Source organism: Alosa pseudoharengus, unplaced genomic scaffold, assembly GCF_046254945.1.
Source record: "Alosa pseudoharengus isolate Yale_2024_CS ecotype anadromous, Long Island Sound unplaced genomic scaffold, YU_APseudo_1.1 YU_APseudo_1.1_scf_1, whole genome shotgun sequence".
NCBI lineage: Eukaryota > Metazoa > Chordata > Actinopteri > Clupeiformes > Clupeidae > Alosa > Alosa pseudoharengus.
The window spans coordinates 58,227,320-58,255,159 of record NW_027468564.1 but is presented as its reverse complement, the minus strand read 5'-3'; the positions used below and the strand labels follow the sequence as shown (position 1 = coordinate 58,255,159).

At 41.7% G+C, this 27,840-nt stretch overlaps 2 protein-coding genes across 4 annotated transcripts in view; one reads left to right on the top strand and one right to left on the bottom strand.

Moving 5' to 3' along the window:
* pkd1a (polycystic kidney disease 1a) overlaps positions 1 to 8,257 on the bottom strand; it is a 76,781-nt gene extending 68,524 nt beyond the window's left edge. For all 3 annotated transcript variants that reach the window (XM_076295394.1, XM_076295403.1, XM_076295410.1), the window contains exon 1: positions 7,836 to 8,257. In XM_076295394.1, coding sequence (XP_076151509.1) covers positions 7,836 to 8,092 — 257 coding nt within the window. In that variant the 5' untranslated portion in view covers positions 8,093 to 8,257. The remainder of the gene's footprint in view (positions 1 to 7,835) is intronic.
* Positions 8,258 to 16,108: 7,851 nt separating this feature from the next.
* LOC143119610 (somatostatin receptor type 5) lies at positions 16,109 to 25,473 on the top strand. Its single transcript, XM_076281233.1, has 2 exons — positions 16,109 to 17,239; positions 25,375 to 25,473. The coding sequence occupies exons 1-2, from the start codon at positions 16,109 to 16,111 to the stop codon at positions 25,471 to 25,473; spliced, it is 1,230 nt and encodes a 409-aa protein (XP_076137348.1).
* The last annotated feature ends 2,367 nt before the right edge of the window (positions 25,474 to 27,840 follow it).

Genomic DNA, 27,840 nt, shown 5'->3' with positions numbered 1-27,840 from the left:
GAGGAGAGGAGAGAAGAGGGTCTCCGTCCACCTCCTGCCTCATCTCTCCTCTCCAGGAGGGCGGCAGCACATGAGTGGCACGGTGGCACTCGGCCCTTTCTCCTGCAGTCACAGCCGCCCACCTCGGCACAAAAGTGTCTTTGTGCGTGAACGTGTGCAAGTGATGCGTGTGTGTGTGTGTGTGTGTGTGTGTGTGTGTGTGTGTGTGTGTGTGTGTATGCACGTGTGTGTGTGTATGTACATGTGTGTGTGTGTGTGTATGCACGTGTGTGTGTGTGTGTGTGTGTGTGTGTGTGTGTGTGTGTGTGTGTGTGTATGCACGTGTGTGTGTGTATGTACATGTGTGTGTGTGTGTGTGTGTGTGTGTATGCACGTGTGTCTGCAGCCATGTGCCACAGTGGGCCAGACTAGCAGCCCAAAGTCAACAGGAAGAGAGCTGGAGTCTGGCCCTGCCTCACACGGGAACCGCTCCGCCACGGAGAGTGAGCCGCCGCCAGGGGCTCTGACTGGAGGGAGGAGTGTTGAACAGGAGACGTGCGGAGGGGGAGAAACACAGGGAACAGGGCAAAGGGATGGAGGCAGAGCGACTGAGGAGAAAGATGAGAAGCCCCAGGCACCAGAAATAGGCTCTGAGGAACCAGGAGGAAGTCAGAGATTGAGGTGTTTGTATGCTGTGGAGGGTGTGCAGATGTGAGTTTGCGTATGTGTGTGTGTATATGTGTATACATGTGTGTATGTGTATGTGTGTGTGTGTGAAGCTACTGTATATAAATAGATGGGGTAAAGTAACCATAAGCTGAAAAGTATACAACTTGGGGAAAACAAGAATGAAAGTGGGGAAGGATGATGAGAGAAAGGGAAGTGAAGAGCAGCACTTGGGCTGCATAGATTGATTTAGAAATGACAGATGTTATTTTTACACGGCCGGGTCTGGAACACAGTGAGCAAGAGCAATAAAAGTGAAAATGCAAATCAGAGGAGCCAAGGAACAGAGGGGCCTGACAAGCTCCTACTGTAGTTGCCTTCCAACTGTAGAAAAGATCAAGTGCATCTATTTCCCTCTGCTTCTGCACAGACATGCGCTCTCATGAACACTTTCTCACGTAGCTGGCATAAGCTCTGCATCTGCTATCAGAGTTCCTCTTTAGATAAGCAGCGCAGGTGAAGGGTGTCTGTTATCTGTCTAACGTCAACAAAACCTGCGTCTGATCCACCTGGTTGCTTGTGTAGCTCTATCCTTCTCCTTTCTCTCTCACTCTCACACACACACACCCACACACACATACACATACACACATACATACACACACACACACATACACACACACACACACAGTCTTTACACTAATGATAACACAAACTCATCCGACAGTAAATTACACATGACAGATGCAGTCCTCCTTGTGTGAAAACGGAGGGTTCATGGAGTGTAGCGGTGAGCTTGCTGTGTGTGTTGGGCTGCATGTGATGTAAGCCAGTGAGCTGTGATTCTGATAGGTGGCTCTCTGCGGACTACTGGGACTAAATGTTCAGAACGAGCTCAAACTAAGAGCGCTTCCTGGAATTGTCAGGTGCAACGTGCTACTGGACACAAAATGGGTGTTTATGCGCAACTCAGTGGGTAGGCTCTGGGCTCATGCTCGTTTTCTACTGTAAAACGAGGGTGTGGGGATTTCAAATAAGCGACAAATAAGGAGAATAGTGACAGAACTACTCTGTCTTTGTCAGACTCCTCTCTGATGCTGGCTGTAATCATACCTGTACCAATATCACCATGTGCTTCTCTGACAAACAGAAGCATTATCCTCATTACCAGTAGGATTATGGGCCTCTGCAGTGACTCTGCTCCCGCACAGAGATGTGATGTTGAGGATCCTTGCTAATGCTGCTGAGAGCCTTGCCGGGCGCTGGCTATGCTTAAGTAGAGCATGCTGCTCTTCAATGTCCTGATAATGATCTAGTGCAGCCTGCGCTGTGCTATTGCTGCTAAAGTTTAATGATTTGGCTTGGTCCCTTGGCCCTCTAACTCTCTCGTACACTCTCTGTATCTCTTCTCGCAAACACTCTCTCTCTCTTTTGCAGTCTCTCTCTCTCTCTCTTTCTTTCTCTCTCTCAAGTCTCTCTCTCTTTATGACCCTCTGGAATGTCTGTGCTTCCATGAGGGGGTGATGTCATGATGTGTGATCACCAAGGATACAAAACAAACTTCCCACCACATATGGTCAGTGAATTTGGTCTTTCCCAGCTCATAAATGATACTCTCTCTCCCTCTCTCAATATTCTGTAGCACCGTACCCACTATAAGGGAAATGGTGTTATAATACACAGCACCTAGCTACCCGATCCTTGTTTTGCTTGTGTTCCAGTGTTCATTGCACCTCCTTCCTCTTTGTTAAGAGTTTTGTTTTCACACAGAGCCAGACAGCCCCAGTCAGTCCAACCAAATCTCAGAACATGCTGGGTAATTGCTGCTTAATGGCAGCACTCTGAGGAGAACCACTTTGAGCTGTTTGGGCCAGGAGCGTTGCCACACCAAACTAAATGCCCTCTCCGGTTCTCGCAGCACACATTCAGGCGTGTCCCAGAGAGGGCTCATTAAAAATAATATAAATATGAGAAGATCGGCATGAATAGATCCAAATGATTCACTAGGGCTGCACAGTTTGGGGAGAAATATCTAAATGTGATCTAAAATATATGAAATATCTAATTTCGCTTTAAGTTGGGCCACTTCTGATTGGAGAGCATGCATCATCCATGAAAAGCACAGCACTCTTCTCTTTTTATGTGAACTTCACTCTCTGTCACATAAGGAGGATGGATGAATATAAAAATCACAGATGTGACACTATTAACCATTGGAACAGTTGAGAGTTGCATGATTAATTGCAGCCTTTGCAGTTAGCTAATTGCATTAGTTCAAGTTGCGATTTTGATTAAAAATCTAGTAATTGTGTAACCCCACAGCAGACGAAAATTAAACTGGATCAGAGTTCAGTTATTATGCATGAAAATGCAATATGATACAATTAATTCAGATTTAAACTGTTGTTATTATCAACTTTAAAAACATTTCCAAAATTCGATCGATTGTAACAGATAGAATCATACATGCCTTTACTTCTTCCCGCCTTGATTATTGCAGTGCCCTTGTCACCTGCCAAAATAGCAAACCTGTTTGCCAATTACAAACTATTCAGAACTCAGCAAATCAGCATCCAGGCTTTTGTTCACAAACACCACCTGTGAATAGCACTGAAGAATGAAGGTAATCAGAAGAGCCTTTTGACATTTGGAAGGAGGTTATCAATGATCATCTTGCCAATAAATAGTAGATCGGAAATGACATTGGTAATTGTCCAGAATGAAGGCATTTAGAAAGTTCTTTTGGAGTTGGGGGCTTCATAACAGCTGTTTTCAGGGACTTAAGGAATGTGCCAGACAGCAGCCATTCATGTATAATTGTAATAATGTCTGCTGCTATGTGGTGAAAAACAGATTTGAAAAAGTTATTAGGCAGAGAGTTAGGGCTCAGCCATATGACTTCAAATGAATATCATGATTTCAAACTTTCAGCTTCACACTCCCTCATAGTTCTTAAACGAGGCACGGTAAATTAAAAAATGATTGAAACTGCATCCTTATTGGGTATAACCTGCTCGAGTTCAGGGTAGTTGGCTTGTGTCATCCATGTCATTAGTTATAGTTATCTTGAATTTCCCCTTGGGGATCAATAAAGTATCTATCTATCTATCTATCTATCTATCTATCTATCTATCTCTCTCTACATATATATATCTTTAGCTTTGCTTTGGAAACACTGATATTTACCTTGGAACATTGAGGAATAGAATATAAAAAAATATTTCTTATAATTTCTATTTCTTAAAAAGGAGATATCCTTTTTTTTAAAAACAAAATGACACATCTTATAAAGAACCTGAAATACCAAAATACTAATACTACTATCCGACATTTCGTTCCTTTTCATTCCTTTGGAACAATTTAGATAGGACTACATCATTCACCACTAGAAAAGTAAGAAGATGTACAATGACATTCAATGTAAATCATTGTGCTGCCTAATACTACCTCAAAATGTTCTCATCTGCGTATAGCATCTGAGCTATACTGTACATTTAGAAAGATGACACTGAGGGCCAACAGAGGGTCACAATACAGGAGGCTTGAATCACATTCCTTTGAACTAGAAAATGGAATATTCTGCGGAGGTATATGATATGAGTCACAATAAAATGCCTTCAACTGGAGAGTAAAGAAGAGCAGCATACGTTAGATCCAAAAGAGAAAATGCTAGAAGGCTGGGTAGAGAAGAAAGTGGAGGGGAAAGTGCTATTCTGTGGGACAGCTGTGGGCTCAGTGAGACAGGGTGTCCTGCCAAAAAGTGCTCCCAATAAATATTCTATTTTTACGAATCACATCCTCAGACCTGATGCATACGCTTGAGAGAGAATGAAGAGCCGTAGTCATAGCAATGGTGGACAGCACTACTTAACTTGACAGCACTGGCAGTAATTTTTAATCTGCCTATCCACACCCCCAAGGCCTTATCGTAGAGCTACAGACCACAGGCATACTGGATTTCAATAGGAGAGCAAGTTTGTGTGTGTGCTTCTAAAACAGTACATTTGTATATTCACTCACTGTTCTAATGCTCATCCACTGTTTGACAATTGTGTCCACTGCTTAAGAGAACTGTTTGTCCACTGTCTCTAATGCAGTGGAAAAGTCACCGGGGGGTGGGGGGTGGGGTTGAGGCCAGACAGAGCAACAGAGAGAGGCAGAGCGTGTGTTTATGTATAGATGGTCCATTTAACACAAGAGTAAGAATGCCATGATCTCATGCTTTACACTGAAAATCATGTCTGTCTCCACAGATTCCTCACAGTTCTGCGAGTCACAATTTCAACACTGATAAAAACGGCCCTTGCCCTCTCACAGCTTGTAGAGGAATCTGTGTTGACAGCCATCAATGATTTTGCTTTTCTGGAGGGAGAGCATGGGAGAGAGCTAGGTGGGGGTGCTCGAGGAGCCAGAGCAGAAGCTTTTTGGGAGGCCCTCACAAAACCACAGTCTCTCTCTGGGACTTCAGCACAGGGTTTAGAACTACTATGTATATTTTACCCACAAAATGGACCATCACCTGCTATGTACAACTGACAACATGTCCCACTTTGGGTGAGGGAATCCCCTGATCTTGTCCAATCATTATCTAATGTAGGATTCAGACACCACAGGGGGGTCTGCTTCTCAGATGTCACAAACCAAAAGGTTTTATTTTAAGATGGCAGGGCCACAATATGTGAGATATTTCCAGCAATGTTGCATTTTATTTAATTATACACTGACAGATTATTTCACTTATTTCCCACACCATGGGCAGTCGTGGTCCACTGGTTAGCACTCTGGACTTGTAACTGGAGGATTGCCGGTTTGAGCCCCGACCAGTGGGCCACGGCTGAAGTGCCCTTGAGCAAGGCAACTTACCCCTCACTGCTCCCCGAGCGCCGCTGTTGTAGCAGGCAGCTCACTGCGCCGGGATTAGTGTGTGCTTCACCTTACTGTGTGCTGTGTGTGTTTCACTAATTCATGGACAGAGCCGGACGGAGTACATTTACTTGAGTACAGTTTTGAGGGATCTGTACTTTACTCGAGTATCATTTTTGGGGAGTACTCATGACTTTACTCAAGTACATTTGAGAGGCAAATATTGTACTCTTTACTCCACTACATTTCTATCCATAACCGTGAGTACCCGTTACTTCTTCTAAAAAAAAAGGAAAAAAGAAAAATCTCGGAAACCCTCAATTTGTTGTTTCCCTCTCAAACGTGATTGGATTGTGCAGGCGCCACTGACTGAGACAGCCTATCAGCAATCACCTTCAGCTTTCCGCCAAAAGTCAACTCCATGGTTAGATTTAGATAAGAGACGAAACCAAGAACGAAACAATGGATGAAGACGCAGCAGGTCCATCCCGGGAATGTGCCAACCTGTGGCCCCACCTCGCCAGACTATTTCAATTTTCTGAACAAGTTAATGATAGTTTTCGCTTCAAGTGTTTCAATTACAAAACAGTATTTTGTATTTGAAATACGTATTTTAAGTACATGTATTAGAAATACTGCCCATCCCTGGCAACATGGTAAAAAGATGAAAATGACTTGATTTTACTTTTATTTCCTTTTACATTCTCCAAGGTATTAACATTAACATTTTTCATAACTCCATGTAGGATGTTTATCTACATAAATGTAAGCACTGTAGCAGTAGTAATGCAATATTTAGAAAATGTACTCTTGATACTCAAGTACTTTTAAAAACAAGTAGCCTACTTCAGTACTTTTACTTAAGTAGACATCTGACTGTTGTACTTTTACTTGTACTCGAGTAAAATTTAGCAAAGGGTATCTGTACTTTTACTCAAGTAATGAAGCTGTGTACTCTGTCCGCCTCTGTTCACGGATTGGGTTAAATGCAGAGACCAAATTTCCCTCACGGGATCAAAAGAGTATATATAGTACTTACTTATATACTTATACTACTGTTAGATATCAGACAACAGACCATAGGCCTAAGTCAAACATGATCGAATATTTTTCATCATCTGCGCACAGAATGTGTGAAATTGCATGAATTTGGACATTTTGAAAGTCCGGCTTGTTTGTGACTATACGATAGATAATAGAAATTAAATTAAAACATGGGCCTAATAAAAGTCTTGCTGAAATCGCTTTTGCAGCCAATAGGTAAAGGTCTGCCCGAGGAATTTTGCGAAATTTCTCGTTATTCTGACGACATTTTTTTCCAGTAAAGTGGAGCTGGGCAAAGCTAATCGATAACATATGAGCCTCGGTCCGCAAAAAGAAAGTACACGGTGTTCTTTCGGCGCAAGGATGTGGGTGCGCGAGGTTAACCGTCTCTGTTGAGTGATGAGCCGTCACCTGATGGGCCCTTTAAGGTCAAAATCCGTCAGTCAATACTGACACACATGAACCTCGATAAGGCCAAAACAATGGCGCAAACTACATCAGTCCGTGTAACCTGAACCCAACTGAAGACCATGTTATAGGCATACATTTCAGATGTTCACAAATTAATAAAGTCAAATAGACTATGAAACCCTCATTAACATGTGTAGCCTAGGCTACTTTAGGCCTGGAGTAGCCTAAAGAAACGGACGAAAAACATATTGCAGGCCTTGCTGACACTCCAACCGGGGTTGCTCATTATTATAAATTAATGTAGGCTATTAATGCATAAAATAATGGTGATATACCGGGAGCCTATAGTCTCTTAAAATTCTCAATGTCAGAATGCTTAAGAATTCTGTAGATAAAAGTTCACGATGTGTTTGAACGTTTAGGCCTAGTCAAACTGAAATTAGAACAATTACAGAAACATTTTTAATTGACCCATGCAACAACACTGCATGCAGCGCTCATATGAGCAACCCTTAGAGGTAGGCCTAGATGGCTACTCTCGGAAAATGTTTTTTTTTTTTTATTGGTAACAGGTCACTGTTCTCTCTCATTCTAAATTTGCATGCAAGATGTGTGCCCCTGTCCGTACTCATCTCCGCCGTGGAGAGAGAGAGATGGAGAGTAACGGTATTGGTTTCATAACGGCAAATTACCGCACATAAACAAGCTCGGCCTGAACTAATGTCACCCATCACATAAATGGCCTCCAGCAATGTGCCATTAGAGGTATCATGTGAGACCTGCACACAACAGAGCACTTACCAATCAAAACATGCATACACTGAATATTAATCTCGCCGCTATTTAAAACCAAATGCAAAGCTGCGACTTACAGGATTTTTATGTCAGATGGGAGCTCCGAAGCTAATGGTCCCCAATCCAATCCCTTGTTCGAACAATTAACCACTGAAGAATTCTGGGGTCCCACCACCGTACACGAACAGTTTCTGGGACAAGGGCTGCACATCCCCAACGAGCTCCATGCCTCCAGGCAGCACAGTGAAAAAAGTAGGCTGGAGAAGAATCCAAACTTTGAGAAATAGACGCCATGTTTTCGCTTGGATACAGTCTGTCCATTTCTATAAGGCATAGCTCACTCACATCTCATCGCCTCGGATGTTGTAATTTTCTCTCGATTAAGGGGGGAAATATTTGCCCTTTGTACGGTTTTCATAAGCAAAACGAAAAAGAATCTTCTTTTAAAAACGCGTTTTCCTCCAGATGCGCAGGCAACCCCTTTTCCAGCGTTAACGGAACTAGCTCTACTTCTCCGGAGGAAAAAAAGTTCCAAACTCATCAGCAAGCCAGAAGTTCTCTGAGAACTTCCTTTTCTCCTCCTTTTCATATCCTGCAATGCTTACCCTGGCCACTGGATGGATCTTAATATATCCCTATCCCTCCAAAGTGTGCGACTTTTAAAAAGACAAGAAAAGAAGTCTAGACATACTGTAAGAACTCTCTTGAAATGTATGCCACTTGCACCATGTGCAATATTTAGAATCTCAGTTAATCTACTTTGACCTTCTCAAAGTAAATGGTAACACTACAAGGGGTTACATTGAGGTTCTGGAGGAAAAGATCAGGCAGTGTAAGAGACTTACCACAATAGGCAGCATTGGACCATTAAACCACACAATGAACCAAAACATACAGCCAAACAAGGCAAAAAATGGTTAACAGAGAATAATATCAAAATCTTAGAGTCCAGACCTCAATCCGTCAAAAAGTGAGCACAAGGCAAGAGTGATGGCAAAGAATCGTTCCTGCCTCAAAACCCGAATTACTGCTAAAAAGGTGTGGTGCAATCATTGTGGAGACATGGAGAGGCTTGTTAGGTATTACAAGAACCATTTTGAGAGCTGTGAATGCAAATAAAGATGTTTCCACTGATTATTTAAAAAGGGTATGAATAATTTTGGACATGTCATTTTTCATGAAAATTAAAAACAGAGGAAAATGCTTCTTTTTTTGATTCCATGTTTCTACCACATTTTTTCAGCCTTTAGCCATGAAGCAGTGTCATTTTCAGTCAGAAGTTCTCAGAACAAACATATTGGTCAAGAGAAAATCAACATTAAATCAATATTTGCCAGGGGTATGAATAATTTTGTTCTTAACTGTAAAAAAACCAAACACTGTATTTCAGATAATGTGATTACAAGTACTTAATCCTAATCTGGATTGAGAAGATATTTTTGTGGGAGGCTAAATGTTGTCAGTTTGTTGTCAGTAACACTTGAGTTCTTTTTCTTTTCTTATTCCATTGACTGTTGCATCTGTTGGATAACTTTAACATTAACTGACAGCATAAAAATGTGTACGTATATTACCATTACCCCCACTTTTGTTTCTCACTCAGTATGGAAGCCATCATGAAGAAACTGCTGAAGAAACTAAGATGACTCTGTTTCCCTGCTTATCAGAGCACCCTTAGTTATTGCAATTTAGAAAGGCTCTTCGATTCTTGTAATGCACTGGCACAGTTGACCTCTGCAGAAATCGGACTCCTCCATGTCTCCTGTCCTGACTCCCTGACGTCCTCCATTTCATCCTCACATCTTCTTATCTCATCCGTCTTTTTCTCTCTTTCTCACCCCCATGGAAGGGTGAGGATGGCTAATCACCGAGCTGCGAGCAATCAATTGACAGAATACCAAGAAGAGAAGGAGCAGAGGAAAAATAGAAAGGGATGAGAATGCCTTTGGGGTCAAGGTGAGAGGAGAAGAAGAGAGAGACAGTAGAGTCATTTCTGAATTTGCTCTGTCTTTGATCATTTCCTTTCCTTTCATTGTCATTCCCCTGCTCCCATAACAGCTCCTGGAGTCACATAAATCTCCACAGTCAAAACACATTAATGCCTCTACTCCATGGCCCCGGCCTAGCTAGCGCTTTCCTGACTTCTTTCAAAGTTAGAGTGGTGCTGCTGACTTTCTGTGCTCTGTAGGCAGCTATGTCTGTGAAGTGAATAGCCCATGGCACAGTTCAGTGATGTTCTAGTCATTGTATGCTGTTTGGTCCTCACATACAGTACTCATTGATGTTTGAAAACTTTATATTCACACCCTTTCTTTTTTCTTCTGACTGATCTTTAATTGCTCATTTGTGAACTGTTGCAGTGAAGTACAATCAAATCAACAGCTACATTAGTTTATTGTTATAATCAGGGCTGGCTCTAGGCAGGGGCCAGGGTGGGCTAAGCCCACCCAAGCATTGTGTCTTGCCCACCCAAACAAAGTCAAGATTTTTTTTCAGTTGTGCATCTTGCGCAGTGTGCAGCCTCAAGCCCAGCTTGGATGTACAGTAGATGAGTTGGTGTTGAGTGTGAACATTAAAATGTATTTTAAAATAAAATATCAAATACCCTAATTTTAAGTGTATCAGAAATAAACTACAACTACATTAGCCACACCATGTATTACTGTATTTTTGTATTTTGAAAGTACTAAAAATACTTTTTAAATGGAGCATGATATCACTTTTCAAACCTTCGATATCTGTCTATTTAATCTATTCCTTCATCAGTACACTGACTGATTAAGTGGACAGTGTTTGAGAGCAACAACTTTTTTCCGCCTATGAGACATGCCATAACCTCCAAACAGATCAACTATGTTGATTTGCCTGTTACATCTCAAAAAGTCATAACTGAATTTGTCAAGTGGTACAAGGTGGAGACATGTTTCTGACATCGTCAATGCATGCACAGATTGAGCAAAGTTGCAGGGCAACCACATTACCGATTCCATGTGTTCTGATTGGATGATTAAAGGCCTCAAGAAACTGATCATTAAAGTTCTCAATCTTCCTGAATCTCAATATTATGGTCACAACAAGTCTGGGCAAAGTCAGCACTAGTCAGCACTAGACAGGCTACATTCATTGTTTTGCACATTTATGATGCCATCACATCCCCAAAAGTAGGCTTAAATTGGTCTGCTGACTTGCATCTCTCAAGTCTGTGTCTGTAACCTAGGCAATGAAATTAAGTTCATTCACCATTGGTTTGTAAATGACAAATGAGTAACAGGCTATGCAACTATTGGCAAACTTTTACATCTGAAAAAAGCTTAGTTCCTTCAAGCTATCCAGTTAGCTCACGTCATGTTTGCTTGTCATTTTTGCAGTGCTCTGCAGAAAAGAACCAGTAATGTGAATGATTATTGATAATATTAATCTGCTTAGGGCCCCATCTGGGCTTGGGCCTACCGATTATTTTGTGTTTTGTGTATGTCAATTTTGATCCAATTTGACCGCTTTGCTATGTTGCCCATCCAAACATTTTACCAGCCCACCCAAATGTAGTAGGCTAGAACAGGCCCGGGTTATACTTATTTATCACCCGGAGAGAAGAAATACTGTTTTCTGATTGGCTGGCAGGGTGGCCTTTAATTCTGAATAACGGGACACCTATGAAGTAGATCTGGTAAAAAAAAGTTTAATCGCCGTTCCATATCAATGCTTATGAATGGTAACTATAACAACGATAGTAGGATGAAGATTGAGCCTGGAGGCAGGCTTCATAACAATGGAATTGACTGTAAACTGAATCCGCTGCGCGTCGGGGAGTTCTTTGCCCCTCGCCCTCGTCCATTAATTCCGTATAACAGGACACCTCGGTGGCCATTATCTCTTACATAATTATATTGTTATAATTGTATGTTTATTGTTATAATTATATAATTATATTATAAGAGGACAGCAAACATTAATTGACATGCTCATTTAAAGCTGCAGTTGGCAAGTCTGACAGATTGAGGGGACTTAGCCAAAATGTTGAATGTTTACAACTCTCATGCCCCTCCCCCAGTACCACCGAGCATCCTCTCATCGAGTTTGTGCTCGTCAGTGCGTACCAGACTGCACCAGAATGTGATTGACAGTCAGATCTCACACAGCCGTGCTCTGATTGGACCAGAAGAACCGGGAGCTGTGGATTTTTGCAAAACGGTGGAGGTAGAAGTACTTTTTTTTTCTAAAACCGGCTGATTTATGTTGTTCTATCAGAGCCTAGTGTTGGTTTCAGTGAATATGATCAAAAAAATCTTGCCTACTGCAGCTTTAAGTAGGCTAATTTTAATCTGCGGCTCATTCACAAGGAGTTACTTCATACACATCTGTAAATCTATGACTTTTCACAGAATTAATCCTATCTAGTCAAGCTGGCACAAAGCCCTTGCTCACACATCCAGAGATTTCAAACAGACTAAAAATCAATAATGGCAGGTGCAACAGGTTATTTCTTTAGTGTCTTGCTCTAGGGAGCCATAAGGCTTGTATGAAATTCTACAACAAAAAGCCTCAATATTATTGTATTATATTCAGGCATATGTGACAGACAGTTAATCATGCTTTCACATAACTATATCTGATATTACTGCAGTTCACCATCCGTCAGTCAATTGCACCAGTGCATTGACTTTTTTCACCAAGCTTAACTATTAACAAAATCTAGAATGACTAATCATAGTACATATTTTTCCTGTCTATGGTCACTACAAACGGACAACCAGACAACTGGAAGTTGCGGGCAGAGGCATAATGAAAAAAAGTCCAAAAAGTTTTTCCAGGCACTGCAAGATTCTGGCCCTTTTTCTGGTATTCTGGTACATTTTAGCTTTACTAACTCTGGATTTCATCAGCTGAAAATTGGACCATCAGCTGAAAACTCTTCCAGACCTCTGTCTCAATGTCTTGGTCCCTAATTCTGGAGCAGAGGCATCTGAAAGTGCTGGCCAGTGATTATAACTGTGCTTGTCCCCTCTCCGTGCTTGGGTATTTGCCCACAACAGTGTACATGTAATAACTGAGGAATAGCTGGATTTTGCATTGCTTTCAGCCCACATGTGGAACAAAGGCAATAGCACTTTGCTACTAACACGCTTCTTACGCACTTTGGTCTTCAAGGATTTGGTTGCTCAGGACGAATGAGCAATGAGCAAAGACTGGAGATGCTGAAGAGACATTGGCAATGTTTCGTTTCATCCATTACTACTAATGGATGTTGGTTTTTAAAGTCTGCTGACTGTGCTGAAGCCACACCCAATTGAGGCTAATGTCAAAAATCAATGTTCTTGCTGAAGAGCCAGATGTGATGGAAGCCTACATCTAAGCCTACATCTAGGATACTGATATCCCAGACAGGTTGGTCTAAAAACCTTTAGAAAAAAATCTTCAATTCAGTCTGCAAATCATTTCGCGACCCCTCCGATATGTTTGGCGACCCGGGTTCAGACCCCAGTTTAAGAACCACTGGTCTAACACAATCTAGTACCACACAGTTTAGTGTTTTCATGAGTAGTTTTCTAACCTGTAGAAGGTGGTTTCAAACAAATGTCTAATTATGGTTTACAGGGACTTTAAATCTTAACTTTGCACTAAAAAACACTAAAATATGTCTCAAACAAGATTGTCTTTCACTTCAAATTCCACTGCCTCAGGAAAACACAACTCACACGAATGTTTTCTATTAAAATCAGCTCCAAACTAAGACATTGAATAGGTACTATAACACGATAATAGTTGCACTAACAATAGCTTAACATATTACTGTAATATGCCCACCTTTATTTCACATGAGTTTTCCCCAAATGAGCCTTCTAACCTAACCGTCTGGCAACGGTAATGGCGATGAATTTAAATACATGATTCGTCCGCTGGATGGGGGTAAAAAAGCCCAGGCATTGTCACTTTAGATACAATTTACAAATTACTAAATAACTAAGAGGCGAACTGTGGATCAAAACGTGTCCCTGCTTTTAGCTTCAGAGATGCCCATTGGCGTTGAAAATTACCTATGTTTCTTACTTTCACCCTCTCAAAGCACTGGTATGCCCCTCCGCGGTTGCCTTTTTAAAGCACATGAACCACATGTAAGCGCAACCATTTCAATGAAAAAGATCTATGAAGACGTACTTGTCCGTGATAATTATAATTAACAGCATTAGCACGCAAGAAAGTTCTGCCCAGAGGCATAGGCAGAGGCAACAGTTACATAATGCATGAACCCTCCCTGTGCAACCGTCAGGGCACCTCAGTATAAACTTCCGAAACCCTTGCACCACCTGCTCCATCACTACCTCTGTCCTTACCTACGCCCCAAACCCATTCCAGTTTAATGTCTTGTGTCTGAAATGTGTCTGAATCATTCAGGTTGAAGTTTTAATACAGGCAAGAAGATAAGCTCTTGGATCAACAGTTGTATGGTGAGGTGGGAATTCACAATGTCAGAAGATCTACTTGTGCGCGATTATGCAGTAAACCTGGACTGGGGAACAGCATGACGCGCAGAGAAGGAGTGTCACGTTCACTTCCGGCGTTAAATACCGGTGCTGTGTTGCAGCCCCTTCCAAAATGGACTAGTCTCCGCCGTGCGTATTATACACAACGAATCTTGAAACTTTCCGATGGTTTAATTCTAGCTCGAGATCTATAAAATCTGTAACCACATCCGTGCACTGAGCTATCTGTATATCAATATAAAATGACAGCGACCAGGATGCTTTGGCAAAGGACAGTGAACTTCGATATCTTTGGATATACTATTTTGACAGGTTTAAAGAGAGTTGCCATTTATTTGTACACATGTTGAAGCTTTATTATAATATTTTCGGATTCCCGGGTAAAATATTGTATTTCAACTGACTGAGATTTACCTCGATGGGCGACGAGAGAGGAGAGGACAACGAAAGACAAACCATTCAGATATTCAAGATATTGTGCGGGGGACTCATTGAATAAACTGCTGGACTGCTGTTTGACCAAGTCGAAAACAAGGTCCGTTCTGCGAAAATATTCAAGGTACTTCATACGCAGACATAATGCAGAGACAGATGATCCCAATGTTAAAATAGTTGAGGTTTAATCGTTTTCTTAATTGTATCAGTTATGATAAAAAACCTTCACTGTACTTTTTTACAATGACAATAAACTATTTTCATATATCAAGAATAAGAAAATGTGTTTTTGCCACCTTAAACACCAGTGTGCAAATGTTCATATGTTGTAGGAATGCACCTGCACTTATTACATTTTGCCTGTGCATTTTCCCATAAATGTCCTCATTTAAACATTTAGATGATGTTAGTTTTCACTATGGTGTGGCCATTAGTGCGCCACCCTTAACTTTACACTTTCCTTGTCACCACAGCGACTTTTGCTTTTAGCAGGTAAGACGCTTCAATAAAGGTTGCGAGACGGCTCCACCTCAGTAAAAACAAGTGAAGCAGATTGCGAGACATACAAAAAATAAATAAATCAGTGGAAAGGGCACACATATTGAATAATGTGCATCAAACCTCAAGCCACTAATGACTCGTTTTGAACGCATTAATTAATGCAAATTGGATGTTTCCTTGTAGCATAACTGTTTGTTGAGATGTTTGCTCAGCCATCAACGGAAACTGGCTTAATAAAATGTCTGTATCGAATGTAATTAGAACAAGCAGAATAGTTTTTTTCTTATTTTCTTCTGTGCCCAGAGCAAAGAACCATTGGAGAATTCAAAGTATGCTCTAAAATAACCTCCTCATAATTTACGTGATATGCAGTGCCTTGACTTCATCTCATATTGGAAATGACTGACACTAAAATAGAGATGCGTAAAGCGCTCAAGGACAGCCCTTGGCATACCGTCTCCAAGTGCAATCCTCGGATTTGATGCTTAAAGTAATATAGCCAGAGTTAGAAAGGCTCTCTATCCTCTCTCCGCATCTTTCACTCTCTTCATTGCCCCCCCCCCCCTCCACACACACACACACACACAGACACACACACACACACACATGCACAACATGCACTCTTATTTTATATGGACTTTGAAGCCTATGCTGTATCTCTGTCACTGTTTCCATCTCCCTGCTCTCCTTATTTGATCTATCCATCATTTGATCTCTCCTCTAAGTCCTCTTTCCTCTCCTTTTCCAGATGTAACTCAGCATAGTTTATCTGTTTAAAGTCCTCTTTTCCCTCCTTTTCCAGATGTGACTCAGCACAGTTTATGTGTTTAAAGTGCTGAAACACCTTGGTCTGTGGAAGCCTGTCCAGTTCTCCTCTCTCCGCTTGGCTCTGTCCGCTCTTCTGTCCACTCACCCTTGCAGTGAAGAGGGGTATGGAGTCCAAAGAAGGCCCAGTTGGAGTGACCCTGATGAGTGACCTCAACTTGTCCACTGTAGGCATGATGGACGGCATCTCGGAGGAAGGGGGGAATTTCTCCACCAACTTCTCTGACCACAGCGTGCCGTTCCAGGGCAGCAGCTCCATGATGACGGCCGTCATCTCGCTGACCGTGTTCCTGGTGGGACTGACCGGCAACACCCTGGCCATCTACGTGGTGCTGCGCTACGCCAAAATGAAGACGGTCACCAACATCTACATCTTCAACTTGGCGGTGGCCGACGAGTTGTACATCCTCGGGCTGCCCTTCCTGACCACGCAGAACGTCCTCTCCTACTGGCCCTTCGGCTCCTTCCTCTGCCGCGTGGTCATGACGGCCGATTCGCTGAACCAGTTCACCAGCATCTTCTGCCTGACGGTCATGAGCATTGACCGCTACCTGGCCGTGGTGCACCCCATCCGCTCCACCCGGTGGAGGCGGCCGCGCGTGGCCCGTGTGGTCAGTGCGGCCGTGTGGGCCGTGTCCTTTGTGGTGGTGTTGCCCGTGGTGGTGTTCTCAGATGTCCAGGACACCTTCCGTTCTTGTAACATGAACTGGCCAGAGCCGCACAACGTGTGGTCCACCGTGTTCATCCTCTACACGGCCATCTTGGGTTTCTTCGGGCCACTGCTGGTCATCTGCCTTTGCTACCTGCTCATTGTGGTGAAGGTGAAGTCGTCGGGGGCGCGGGCCGGCTTCACCAAACGACGGCGCTCAGAACGTAAGGTGACCCGCATGGTGGTGGTCATCGTTGTGGTATTTGTCCTCTGCTGGCTGCCCTTCTTCATCATCAACATTGTCAACCTGGTGGTCATCCTGCCGGAGAGCAGCGCCATGGCCGGCATCTACTTCTTCTCGGTCATCCTCTCCTACGCCAACAGCTGTGCCAACCCACTGCTTTACGGCTTCTTGTCTGACAACTTCAAGCAGAGTTTCCGGAAGGTGCTGTGTGTGCGTAAAACCAATGGTGTGGAGGACGGCGACCCCAGCCAACCGCGTACAGAGAAGACCACTACGCATGACACCTTCCTGACGCCTCGCAACAACGACTTCAATGGCCAAGTGCAGAGCAGCCAGGTACAGTCTGTTCTTCATCATTTCATACATTATGGCAGATCCATGTCACTTTGAATAGATTATAGCAGATCCATGTTACTTTTAATAGATTATGGCAGGATCCATGTCACTTTGAATAGATTATGGCGGATCTATGTTACTTTTAATAGATTATGGCAGATCCATGTCACTTTTAATAGATTATGGCATGTCACTTAATTGAGTTAATCTTGGCCCTAGACTATGGGGATGAACAAGTGAAATTGCAAATGTTATCATCTCATTTGATCTTAACTTGATACGGTAATATAGATTCCCCATGTGTTGTGGATGCATCAGACGTTATATCAACTTAGAAAATTTAATTATTCACAATTTTTTTTTTTTAGACAAAATTGTCAGACAAAAAAGCCAGCATATCAATTTTCTACGTTTCTGTGCATCTGTGCATGTATTTATTGGTGTGTGTGTGAGTGTGTTTGAGTGTGTGTGTGTGTGTGTGTGTGAAGAGATTGTCTAATCAATTACTGTATCACAAAACATAATTTTGTCTCTTTACTAGTTAGTTAGTTAGTTAGTTAGTTAGTTAGTTTATTTGTCCTTACATAGGAAATTTGTTTTCACCTACCATACAAGCCTCACAGACATGAAATACATAGATACACACAGTTACGGTTCTTCACCCACCACCCTGTTACCACATACCCCACCCACATAGATGTTAACAGCACATATACAGCACATATATCACAACAGCACATATACAGCACATATACATCACCTTACACAGATACAAACAGGAAAACCATCACCAGTTGGCATTACAGAGGAATGAGGGCGGCACAGTGATCCATCACCGCTGTGTGTTATTTAGTGCTGCTATTGCAGAGGGCACAAAGCTTTTCCCAAAGCGTACTCGCTTCCACCCCATAGCCCTGTATCTGCGTCTTGATGGAAGCAGAATGAAGAAGGGATTGAGGGGGTGGGTGGGGTCATGAGCGATGGTCTGTGCTCTGTTCTGGGTGAGTTTACTGTTGAGATCTGATAGATTGGGGGTGGGGAGGCCTATTGCTTTGGCTGCGGTATGAGTGATGCGTGTGAGTCTGTTTCTGTTGGCAGCAGTTAGCATGTTGAAAAAGCAGGGAAGGCAGTAGAGGAGGATGGGCTGGACTATGCTTTTGTACAGAAGGAGCAGGTGACAGGGGGCAACAGAAAGTGATCTGAGCTTGCGGATGGCATAGAGTCTCTGTTGACTGCGTTTTTGTATGTCAGTGGTGTGTTGCTCAAAGCTGAGTTTATTGTCCAGGGTGAGTCCAAGGTATTTGAAACAGTCCACTATTTCTACGGTGTCGTTGTTGATGCAGGTGGGGTTGTGGATTGTGTCAGATGGTGTTCTGGTGTTGGTGATTACAAGTTCCTTGGTTTTATTGACGTTAAGCTGAAGGTAGTTGTCAGTGCACCATTGTGTGAGGTGGGAAATGGAGTCTTGGTATGCAGATATGGAGTTATTGTCGTTGAGGAGTGCAAGTACAGCGGTGTCGTCAGAGTATTTGAAGTATGTGGTGATGGGTGTGGGACTGACGCAGTCATTGGTGTAGAGGGTGAAGAGGAAGGGGCTTACTATACATGCATCATTTGTGTATTTGTGTGTTTTTGTGTATAATTCTTGTTTGTGGAAATGTACATGTGTATGATTATGTGACACACTAAGAGAGATCAAATGTGACAGTGTTTTTATATTATGTCACCATATTCTGATCATTAGGCCTACATTCATGTTATTTCCTGTCATGTCTGTGTGCCGTAACAACGACGCGAGTGTGACTCGTAGAGATGTTTTTGTGTGTGGGTAGTAATCTGTGTTTTCTCAGAACAAATACGCCTGCGACTCATCTGCAACTTCACACTTATTCAAAGGTGCCAAAGTAAACTCTTAGCCAGCAAGCTTTTGAATTTTCAACACAGGGGCGTCAGTGTATATTTATATGATTTAGGAAGGCAACCTAGGACCTGGTGGCAATAACTTTTCACATCAACATGTATTTTCTCCAGATTTAGTGAGACAAACATTGGGGCCATATTTTTATGGGCAGATGGCAACTACTACGTCTAATGGACAATATCAGTGGGAGAGACATTGTTCTGTTTGACAAGTTCTGTTTGATTCATACCAGCAAGAGCTCTAGAAGCACTTGATGAAATAATATAACAAGACAAGATATGGAAGGAATGACATGTTCAGAGTCTGGTGATGGGAACACGCCTCAGGCCAACCATTTACACAGCATGTATATGAAATAGCCCAAATCGGAGACCATCGCAGGATGTCTGTGTGTGTGTTTGTGTGTGAATGCCTCAGTAGTTCATTCAGAAATGCATTTATTTTTGAAGGTATGATTATAGTTAATTGCATCTTCAAATTCATTTCCTTCATTTGTAGAGATAAATACACTTAACATCTCTACCCAAGTATTCATATGACAGTTTTACGCTCTAAAAAGTCTAAAAGCCAGATTTTTATTCTCTCACCTTGATCCCCTCCGGGCCCCACCTGACTACCCGGCTAGCCCCAGGCAGATGGGGAGGGGGTGGGGGGTGGGGGGTGTTGCCTCTGGCATCTGGGCTCCGTAAAGCGCTGATGTTTGCTAAAACAAATGTGTTGGCTGTTAGCTTGTTAGGTCACTTTAGACAACAGTGCCAAAATACCTTTCTAAAATTGGTATCCATAATGCCTGTGAATATTTATTTATTCATTCAGTAGTGTATATGTATAAAGCTCACACTTTGTACTTTAAAAAATAGTTTTATATTATTCTGTATTGTTTTTTATCACAAGGGGTTCATTTATTTGTTAAGGTATTTGGAAGAACTCCACACTGCAAGTGAATAGTGCAGAATTTCCTTTTCAGGTTGCTGTCTTTGTATACAGTATAAAGAAATCGCTGGAAGGGTCTTTTGCTTTTGCAGTGTGAAGTATGAAACATATGAAAGCAGGTCTGCAGACTGGGCAGGATTTGACAGTGTGGGCCACATAGAAAGATGATGGAATGTCAGAGGGAAATAGGGAGGGAAGAGTGTGTTGTGGAACAAGATAGGATACTGCATGTATCCCTGAAAAGGAATCAGTTTGGTGTTTTACTTCTATCCTTTTCAAATTCTGAACAATCTGATAGCAAGCCAACAGAAATGCAATACACTGATGTGTTGCATGATGCAATAAAATATTGATAGATTATACATTGATAGATATACACAAAACACAAAAGTTTGGGGTCACTTACAAATCTCCATTTCACTCCATTATAGACAGAATACCAGCTGAGAACAGTTGCATTGTTTTTGAATCAGGGCAGCAGTTTTCAGATTACATTATGTGCTTACATAATTGCAAAAGGGTTCTCCAATGTTTTCTAAGTTAGCCTTTTAAAATGATATCAGATTAGTAAACATAATGTGCCTTTGGAACATTAGATGAATGGTTGCTGATGAGAGGCATCTGTACTTACTGTATGTAGATATTAGAACAGTCATTTACAAAATGAATGATGAAAACAAGGACATTTCTAAGTGACTCCAAACTTTTGAATGGTAGTGTATGAGTGAAACAAACTCAGGCTACACTTGAATCATTAGTCACATAATACTGCATGTATTGCAGGATGTTAAAAAGACCATTCTTTGAAATCAGTGTTTAGCCACCAAGTTGCATGTCAAACAGTCACAGCAGCGCATTTTAAGATCAAAGAATGTTTTTGTTTTTTAAATGGAAAATGGGAAGACAGAAAGTGAATAGGAGAGAGAGAGAGAGACTTTTGTCACAACCTTGTTTGTTTCGTCTGTTGTTTTGCACTAACCTTGTGAATGCTGTAACAATCTGTACAAAACATAAACCAGACTGATTTTGAAAATGATGAAAGCAAGGGGGAGCTATCATGGATATAACCTCAAATTAAAACATTTTCTTTCTATCACATAAACCAACAAAGAAGAAAATGAACCAAATCTGATTTGTTGTTAAACCATTTGTACATATTTGAGGTGTTGATAGTCATGATATGTCATGGAGTAAAAGGCAGAAGTGTCTTTTGTCAATGTAAGTTAAGTTACTTTATTCAAGTTCACACAACTTAAGTAATTTATTTTTGCTGGAAATGTCCCTCTCATAATGATATTACAGTATACCATGGGCAGTGTTGGGAAGGATACTTTTAAAATGTATTCCGTTACAGAATACAGAATACATGCCCACAAATGTAATTTGTAACATATTCCATTACGTTACTCAATCTGAGTAACGTATTCTGAATACTTGGATTACTTCTGCATTGAATTGCATTTTATAAGTGTAGGAATGCGGCCATCAAATCCTGCTTACTAAACAGGCCTTTTCTGGTATGTTGTTCTGTTCCAAATGGCTGAATGTGTTAGGCCCACATAGAAAATGTAAAGTCAACTAAGCTACCTGATACAACTATAAAATAGCAAGGTGACCAGTAAAACTACAGCAGGCGCGATGGCTGCGTTTTGACGGGTGCAATGTGAGGCTAGTGCAAGAAGGCGGGGTTTGGATTTAAACATGGAAACAATTTCATCATAGATTGCTTTCAGGAGCTTCTGGGAAATGCATGGAGTTGCCTTAATTTATTTAGAGAGTGAATAAATGTATGAAACAAACAAGTAAGTTGCTGCTAAATGTAAGTGTCTGCTAAATGTAAGTGTCTGCTAAATGTAATGTAATGTAAGTATCGTCATGTAATCCATTGATTTCAACAATGTAACTGTATTCTAAATACCAACTATTTAAATTGTAACTTTAACAGGATACAGTTACTCATAATTTGTATTCTGAATACGCAACGCCGGTACATGTATTCTGTTACTCCCCAACACTGACCATGGGCTTTAGGTTTTTAACTTGCCCCTGTTGCCTCTATGGCAGCAGATTATTATTATTATCATTAGATTGGAGTTTTGAGTCTAGTGGCACCCCTGCAGAAAAGGGTTAGAAAAAAAGGTTCCATCCTTTGATACAAATAAGGCTATAAATAAGACTATATAGTTTGGCCCTTCTACTCTGCTGCTGAGATGGCCTATCTGCTGCCTGCCCAGTATTTCTGGCATGAGAGATTGTGTCTCCAGTTTAAGGTGCAGACTACAATTCTAATCCTATTCAATTTTGATCAAGTTGCTCCTCACGTTCCTCTAGCTGCCCTTTTAAAGTGCTGTCCTTTTTGGACAATACCATGTTAAGGTCAAATAACAACAGTACATCTTGTTGTTTTAAAATCACGTTGTGCAACCTATTGACGTCAATGACTAAAAGGCCTGGCAAATGTGGATGATTACTGTGGCTTGAAAGTTGCTTGTCCATGCGTCTGTACAAGCGTAGTGGATGATGGCTTGATGGTCAAGAAATCGCTAGACACACACTGGGCATCAGAAAACTCCAGTTAATCCTCAGGCCAAGATTATTCTCGCTTGTGAACACACACGGGCAAATGTGGACACAAAAGTGGCATACTTGTCCTCATTCATCTTTCAAGTCCACTTCCAATCCGTCCATGTGCAGTCAGTGACCTTGTAGTCCAGTGGCCACATGCACTTTTGCAACTTAAATTGATATCAGGAAATTGATATTTTATCCTAATAAAGGATAACTGTTTCCCAGGCTTGTTCACAAGATCATGTGATTAAGATGTGCTCTTCTTCTGTTAGTCCACACAGGCCTGGTATGTTCTGTTACGTTCTGTTACACTGTAACTGTTTACCATCAATAGAAATGGCACTTGACTTACTGCCCTCCGAAAGCACATAGCTGAAAATCATGTAAGTCGATGGCAGAATACGTGTGAATAGTGTTTACATAAAAAGCACCCAAATTTTGGGTTTGCTTCAACCGAAGTACACATTTTTTTTATGTATGCGCATGGGTGAATCGAGGCCACAGAAAAAGAGCATTTGATCCTATTAGACCTGGTGTATGGGGTTAAAAACCTCAGGCCCAATATCAACTGTGATGTGAGAAGCAGGGGGTTGTAGTTATCCTACTGTGCCTTTCGCATATCCAAGTGATACTTTGCTTTAATGTGATGAAGTAATCAGAGGTTTGGGACACAGTGTCCAAAATACACAACTAACATCACAGTTAATTAGTGTCTGATGAGATGATGGAAATGTTCTCAATGAGAACAACAGCACAACAGAACACCAGTGTAATAGATATTTTATCTTGAACAATTCTACCAAACAAGGGAACAACACTGTCTTAAATCACATAAAAGAACAAAGAGACAACAAACAAAGCCAGAACAGCCCCTGGTTGCAACTGTAAGGTATCCACTGAACGCGTCTGTCAATGCTATGTCTGTAGGAGGGAAAATGGTAAAGCTGCCTTCCAAGGCAGACAGAGAACCCATCAGGTATCAGATGGTCTGCAGCAATGTTTGAGTAGATTAGGATTTTTGGTTTGACGTTGCAAGCTTATTTTCTTCCTCAGTGGTATGATAGTGCTCTTGTTGGCTACTTGAATAGTAGAAGCTGGGTACAAGACTAGTAGAAGACTCTTCCACTGAAGCACACAGCTCAAGGACATTGAATGTCAGTCAGTGGCTGTTGATCACAGTTTAGAGGATAGGATTATAACAAGAGAGGTAGCTCATTGTTATGGTTAGGCTTGAGATAGGTCGATATGTCCTCAATTTGTCCCACTATGAGGCTGAAGAAATTGCCTTATTGTCGTAGAATTAGTAACTCAATAGAGCCATTTGCACGTAGATCAATACTCAGCACACTGCGTATGCATGTACAGAGTTGAGTTGTGATCACTGGACATGTCTACTAGCAGAACCATACACATATTAATGCCTCCCTAAAGGGTGCATGTTCTAGAAAGAGGGAGAATTATGTTCTTCAAGAAGTGTGTCTTTTGAGAAGAAACAAAATATTTATTTACTCCTTGACAGGGGAGTTCCTAAACAGCCCTGCGAGGTGGGACGTTTCGATTTCTCTCTCAGGGCTTTATTCTGTCTCACTCTCTCTCTCTCTTGCCCTCTGCGTAACTTCCTCTGTTCCCTCCACAGTCAGGGGGTGAAATCGAAAGAAAAGTTTTGAATGTCAAAGGATGAGGGATCCGAGGCAGGCGACTTTTAAACATTAGGGCCCGAGGAGTTTAAATCCAAGGAGTCCTGCCTGGGCACCAGAGCCTCTCTGTAAGGGCCAACATGTGCCAGACATCTGTGCTAGCATCAGATTCCTCTGCTTCTGTTCCAAATGGAGCATCATGACCTTGAACTGGCAAGCTGATAACTGTCTGGTGTGGTATAATATAGCTACAGCAGTCTGAAACAGCCTGAAGTCCATGGCCCTAATTATATATACCTTATTGGATATTTGTTGGGGGTGTTTTTTTCTTTGACCAAGAGAGAGATATGTTTGGCACCTCGCAGACTGGAGTACCACTATAGTACACAGTTTAATTATTATTATTATTTTTAAAACGAATAGCCATGTTAGATCTATCATGTGTCAGCACTGTCACAATCAGTACTGCATGTGTGTGTGTGTGTGTGTGTGTGTGTGTGTGTGTGTGTGTGTGTGTGGGTGGATGGGGGGGGGGGTGAGTGGTTGTCTGTAAGTGTCTGGTCTGGTATGTTTGTCATAATGATCATTTTCTTTTGCAAGTATATCATTTTCTGTTCTTTTTTAATTAATGTGATGGGGTTTGGGGTAGTCTGAACAATTACATGACACACACACACACACACACACACACACACACACACACACACACACACACACACACACACACACACACACACACACAAACACACACACACACACACACACACACACACACACACACACACATACACACAAACATAGCTACTGTTCTTGTTGCACTGCCTGTCTTCTGTCTTATTGTCTTTGCAGGACATGCAGTTGGAGCCTTGTGGTGGCTCCGGCCAGGAGCCTCCACCAGCAAGGCCCATAATCACTGACCAGTCCACACTTTAAACACTACAGTTTCTTTCTTTCTTTCTCTCTCTCTCCATCGCTCCTTCCTTTCTTTTGTGTCTCTATCTCTCTCTCTCTGTCTACGCTTACCCCCTGTCTCCTTTTGTTCTCTGTCCTCTGTGTGTCTGTCCCTTCTTGTGTGTGGACTGAAGGTGTCTCCTCACACTCCCAACCTCGGGACTTCTGCCTCTCACGCTGCAGACCTCAGCTTGCACTCTGTTGCCACGCCAACCTCCAGCCATGACCTCTGAACCTCTGTCAGCACTTCAGCACCCATAGGTGGAGAGACTGCACTTTTTCAGTGCGCTGGCCATGGAACGTGGACGAGTGCTGAGAACAGTGGCTACAAACCGGAGGTTGTGGGCTGGAACTCAAGCACGGCCAACCTCATTTCTAAGACCCTAGCGGGTACTTTTTCAAAGACTCAGTGTGGGAAAAGGTTATTCTGCGAGATGGCAAAATTGCACACTGAGGTACTCACACTCACACCCACTTCTAGACTAGCAGAAGTGTAGAAGTCAGTCAGATTATCTCTCTCTCACACACACACTCACACACTCACACACACACACACACACACACACACACACACACACACACATAAAATATGACTCACTATTCCTTACCAAACTGCCGGTCTGTAGAAAGAAAAAAAAGATGCATATCTTACTCTTTCTATCAGATGTTCTTTAAACCTGTGAAGTTTGAAACTCATGCCAAACCAAAGCCTCAGAGTACACTGAATATACACTTTTTAATATAAACTGAATATAAACTCACATTTTATCTAAAATAGCCCGCAGCCAAGTTGCCTTTCCAAAAGCACATTAAAAGCAAAGTGCAAATGAACATGCTCACAGCACAAACGCACACACACAGGGACACACATACATGTGTGCACGCGTGCGCACACACACACACACACCCATATGCACTTGCACACACAGTCTATCAATGGACTGCAGAGGATTTAACACATACCTGATTACTTCTGTTAATAATTTATTTATTTTTCTGTTTCATTTGGCCTGTAAACATTGCAGAACAGTAGGCTATTTTGCATGTAGAATGTATGTGGCTTCAGCTAAGCAAATCAAACTCAAGTTGTCCCTCTTTTAGTGTAATGCCAGTACTATTCAAGGCAATTGTTCTTCAGCTGTAGTAAAATTCCATCACTGACATATCATGAACATAGAGGCAATTTCTGCAATTTTTTGTGTCCAATATGAATTTAGTGCTGTGAATGTTCTAATGATCTCAACTCGAATTTGATTATATAGTTATCATACAAGCCAATTTATAGTCCGGGCGATAAATGTTGCTTGACAAAAAATGATGTAAAAGCAACATTTGTATCTGCAATGATATTGCACAGCTTGTTGTACACATCTAAATATTTGAGAGGACAAAGAGGTTTTGGTTTTTGTTGCTCACTCTAATTGTATGAGAAGAGATTATATGGATGCTTTGCTTTATTGACACAGATCTGGCTATTTAATGTTCTTAGCTTCCCTGGAAGCTAGCAGGGCAAACTGTTGAGTTTAGATTTTATGAAACATTAATTTCTTAACAGTTAAACAGACATGATTTCAATAATTTTGGGAAATAATCAGATCATAAAATTTAAAAGGCAGTACAAGCTGGAGGCAGGATTGTTCTGTCGTCTGGTGCATCACATTTTTTGTCGAACGGCTCTTGGACTATAAACTCGCCTTAAGAGGAATCCAGTCATTACTTGGCTCTGTGCAGAATACATGATTAGCTCTAGTGAATTGTATGCTTTTTGATGTAGGGGCCTGCATTTTAGAATGCAAAACAGTGTCTTTATGTATCATTAGCTTTACAGTTAGCATTTCTTCTTGCTAGCCAACATCCCTGCCAGGGTGTCCACAGAGCACTGCACAGACCATTATCTACACTCTTGTAAAAGCCCATATGCCTGTACACAAAACAAGATTTAGAGTTCTTTACTTATTAACTTCCATAATAAATAATCTGTTGCTTTCAGCTGCTTTGTTGCTGTTCAATACTAATGTGCTAGTTTTGCAAACTAATGGCTACTTTGTGGTATACAAAGTCATGGTGTCTTTGTGGTATGGCTGATAGACATGTGTGGCCTTGTGTGTGTGGTGTGGTGTGTGTGTGTGTGTGTGTGTGTGTGTGTGTGTGTGTGTGTGTGTGTGTGTGTGTGTGTGGAGGGTGTGGGAGGTTCTGATTTGTCTATGTAATGTTTTTACCTCGTTTCCAATGAATCCATAGTTGTAACGTACTGCAGCCACATTTTGAGCTCTTGCAATGGGTCCAACCAGTTATGTCATTTCTTCATTACACAGTGTCACTAGACTGACCTCATTGAGTAACAGAAAGCACTCAGGTGCAAAGCACCATATCCAATTCTTTCTTCTCAGTGATCACGAAGGAGATGATGATGAAAGGAAACAATCCAAAAAGTCATTATGAGCCAGGCTGTGGTCAGTATTGAGTGAAGATAATAGACTATGAATTGAGCATTGATCTCGTATCAGCTTTTGAAATGAGACATGCTATTTGAAATGTTTTCAAGTGATGTAATAATTGTTTGCGAAAGCTGTGCTTGCCAGCAACAGAGTTAGTATGGG

What these genes read in the sequence shown, in the direction of transcription:
- LOC143119610 (XM_076281233.1), top strand. Translation starts at nt 16,109, where the DNA reads ATGGAGTCCAAAGAAGGCCCAGTTGGAGTGACCCTGATGAGTGACCTC. An exon ending in AGAGCAGCCAGGTACAGTCT is followed by an intron (nt 17,240 to 25,374) that starts GTTCTTCATCAT and finishes TGTGGACTGAAG; the next exon opens with GTGTCTCCTCACACTCCCAA.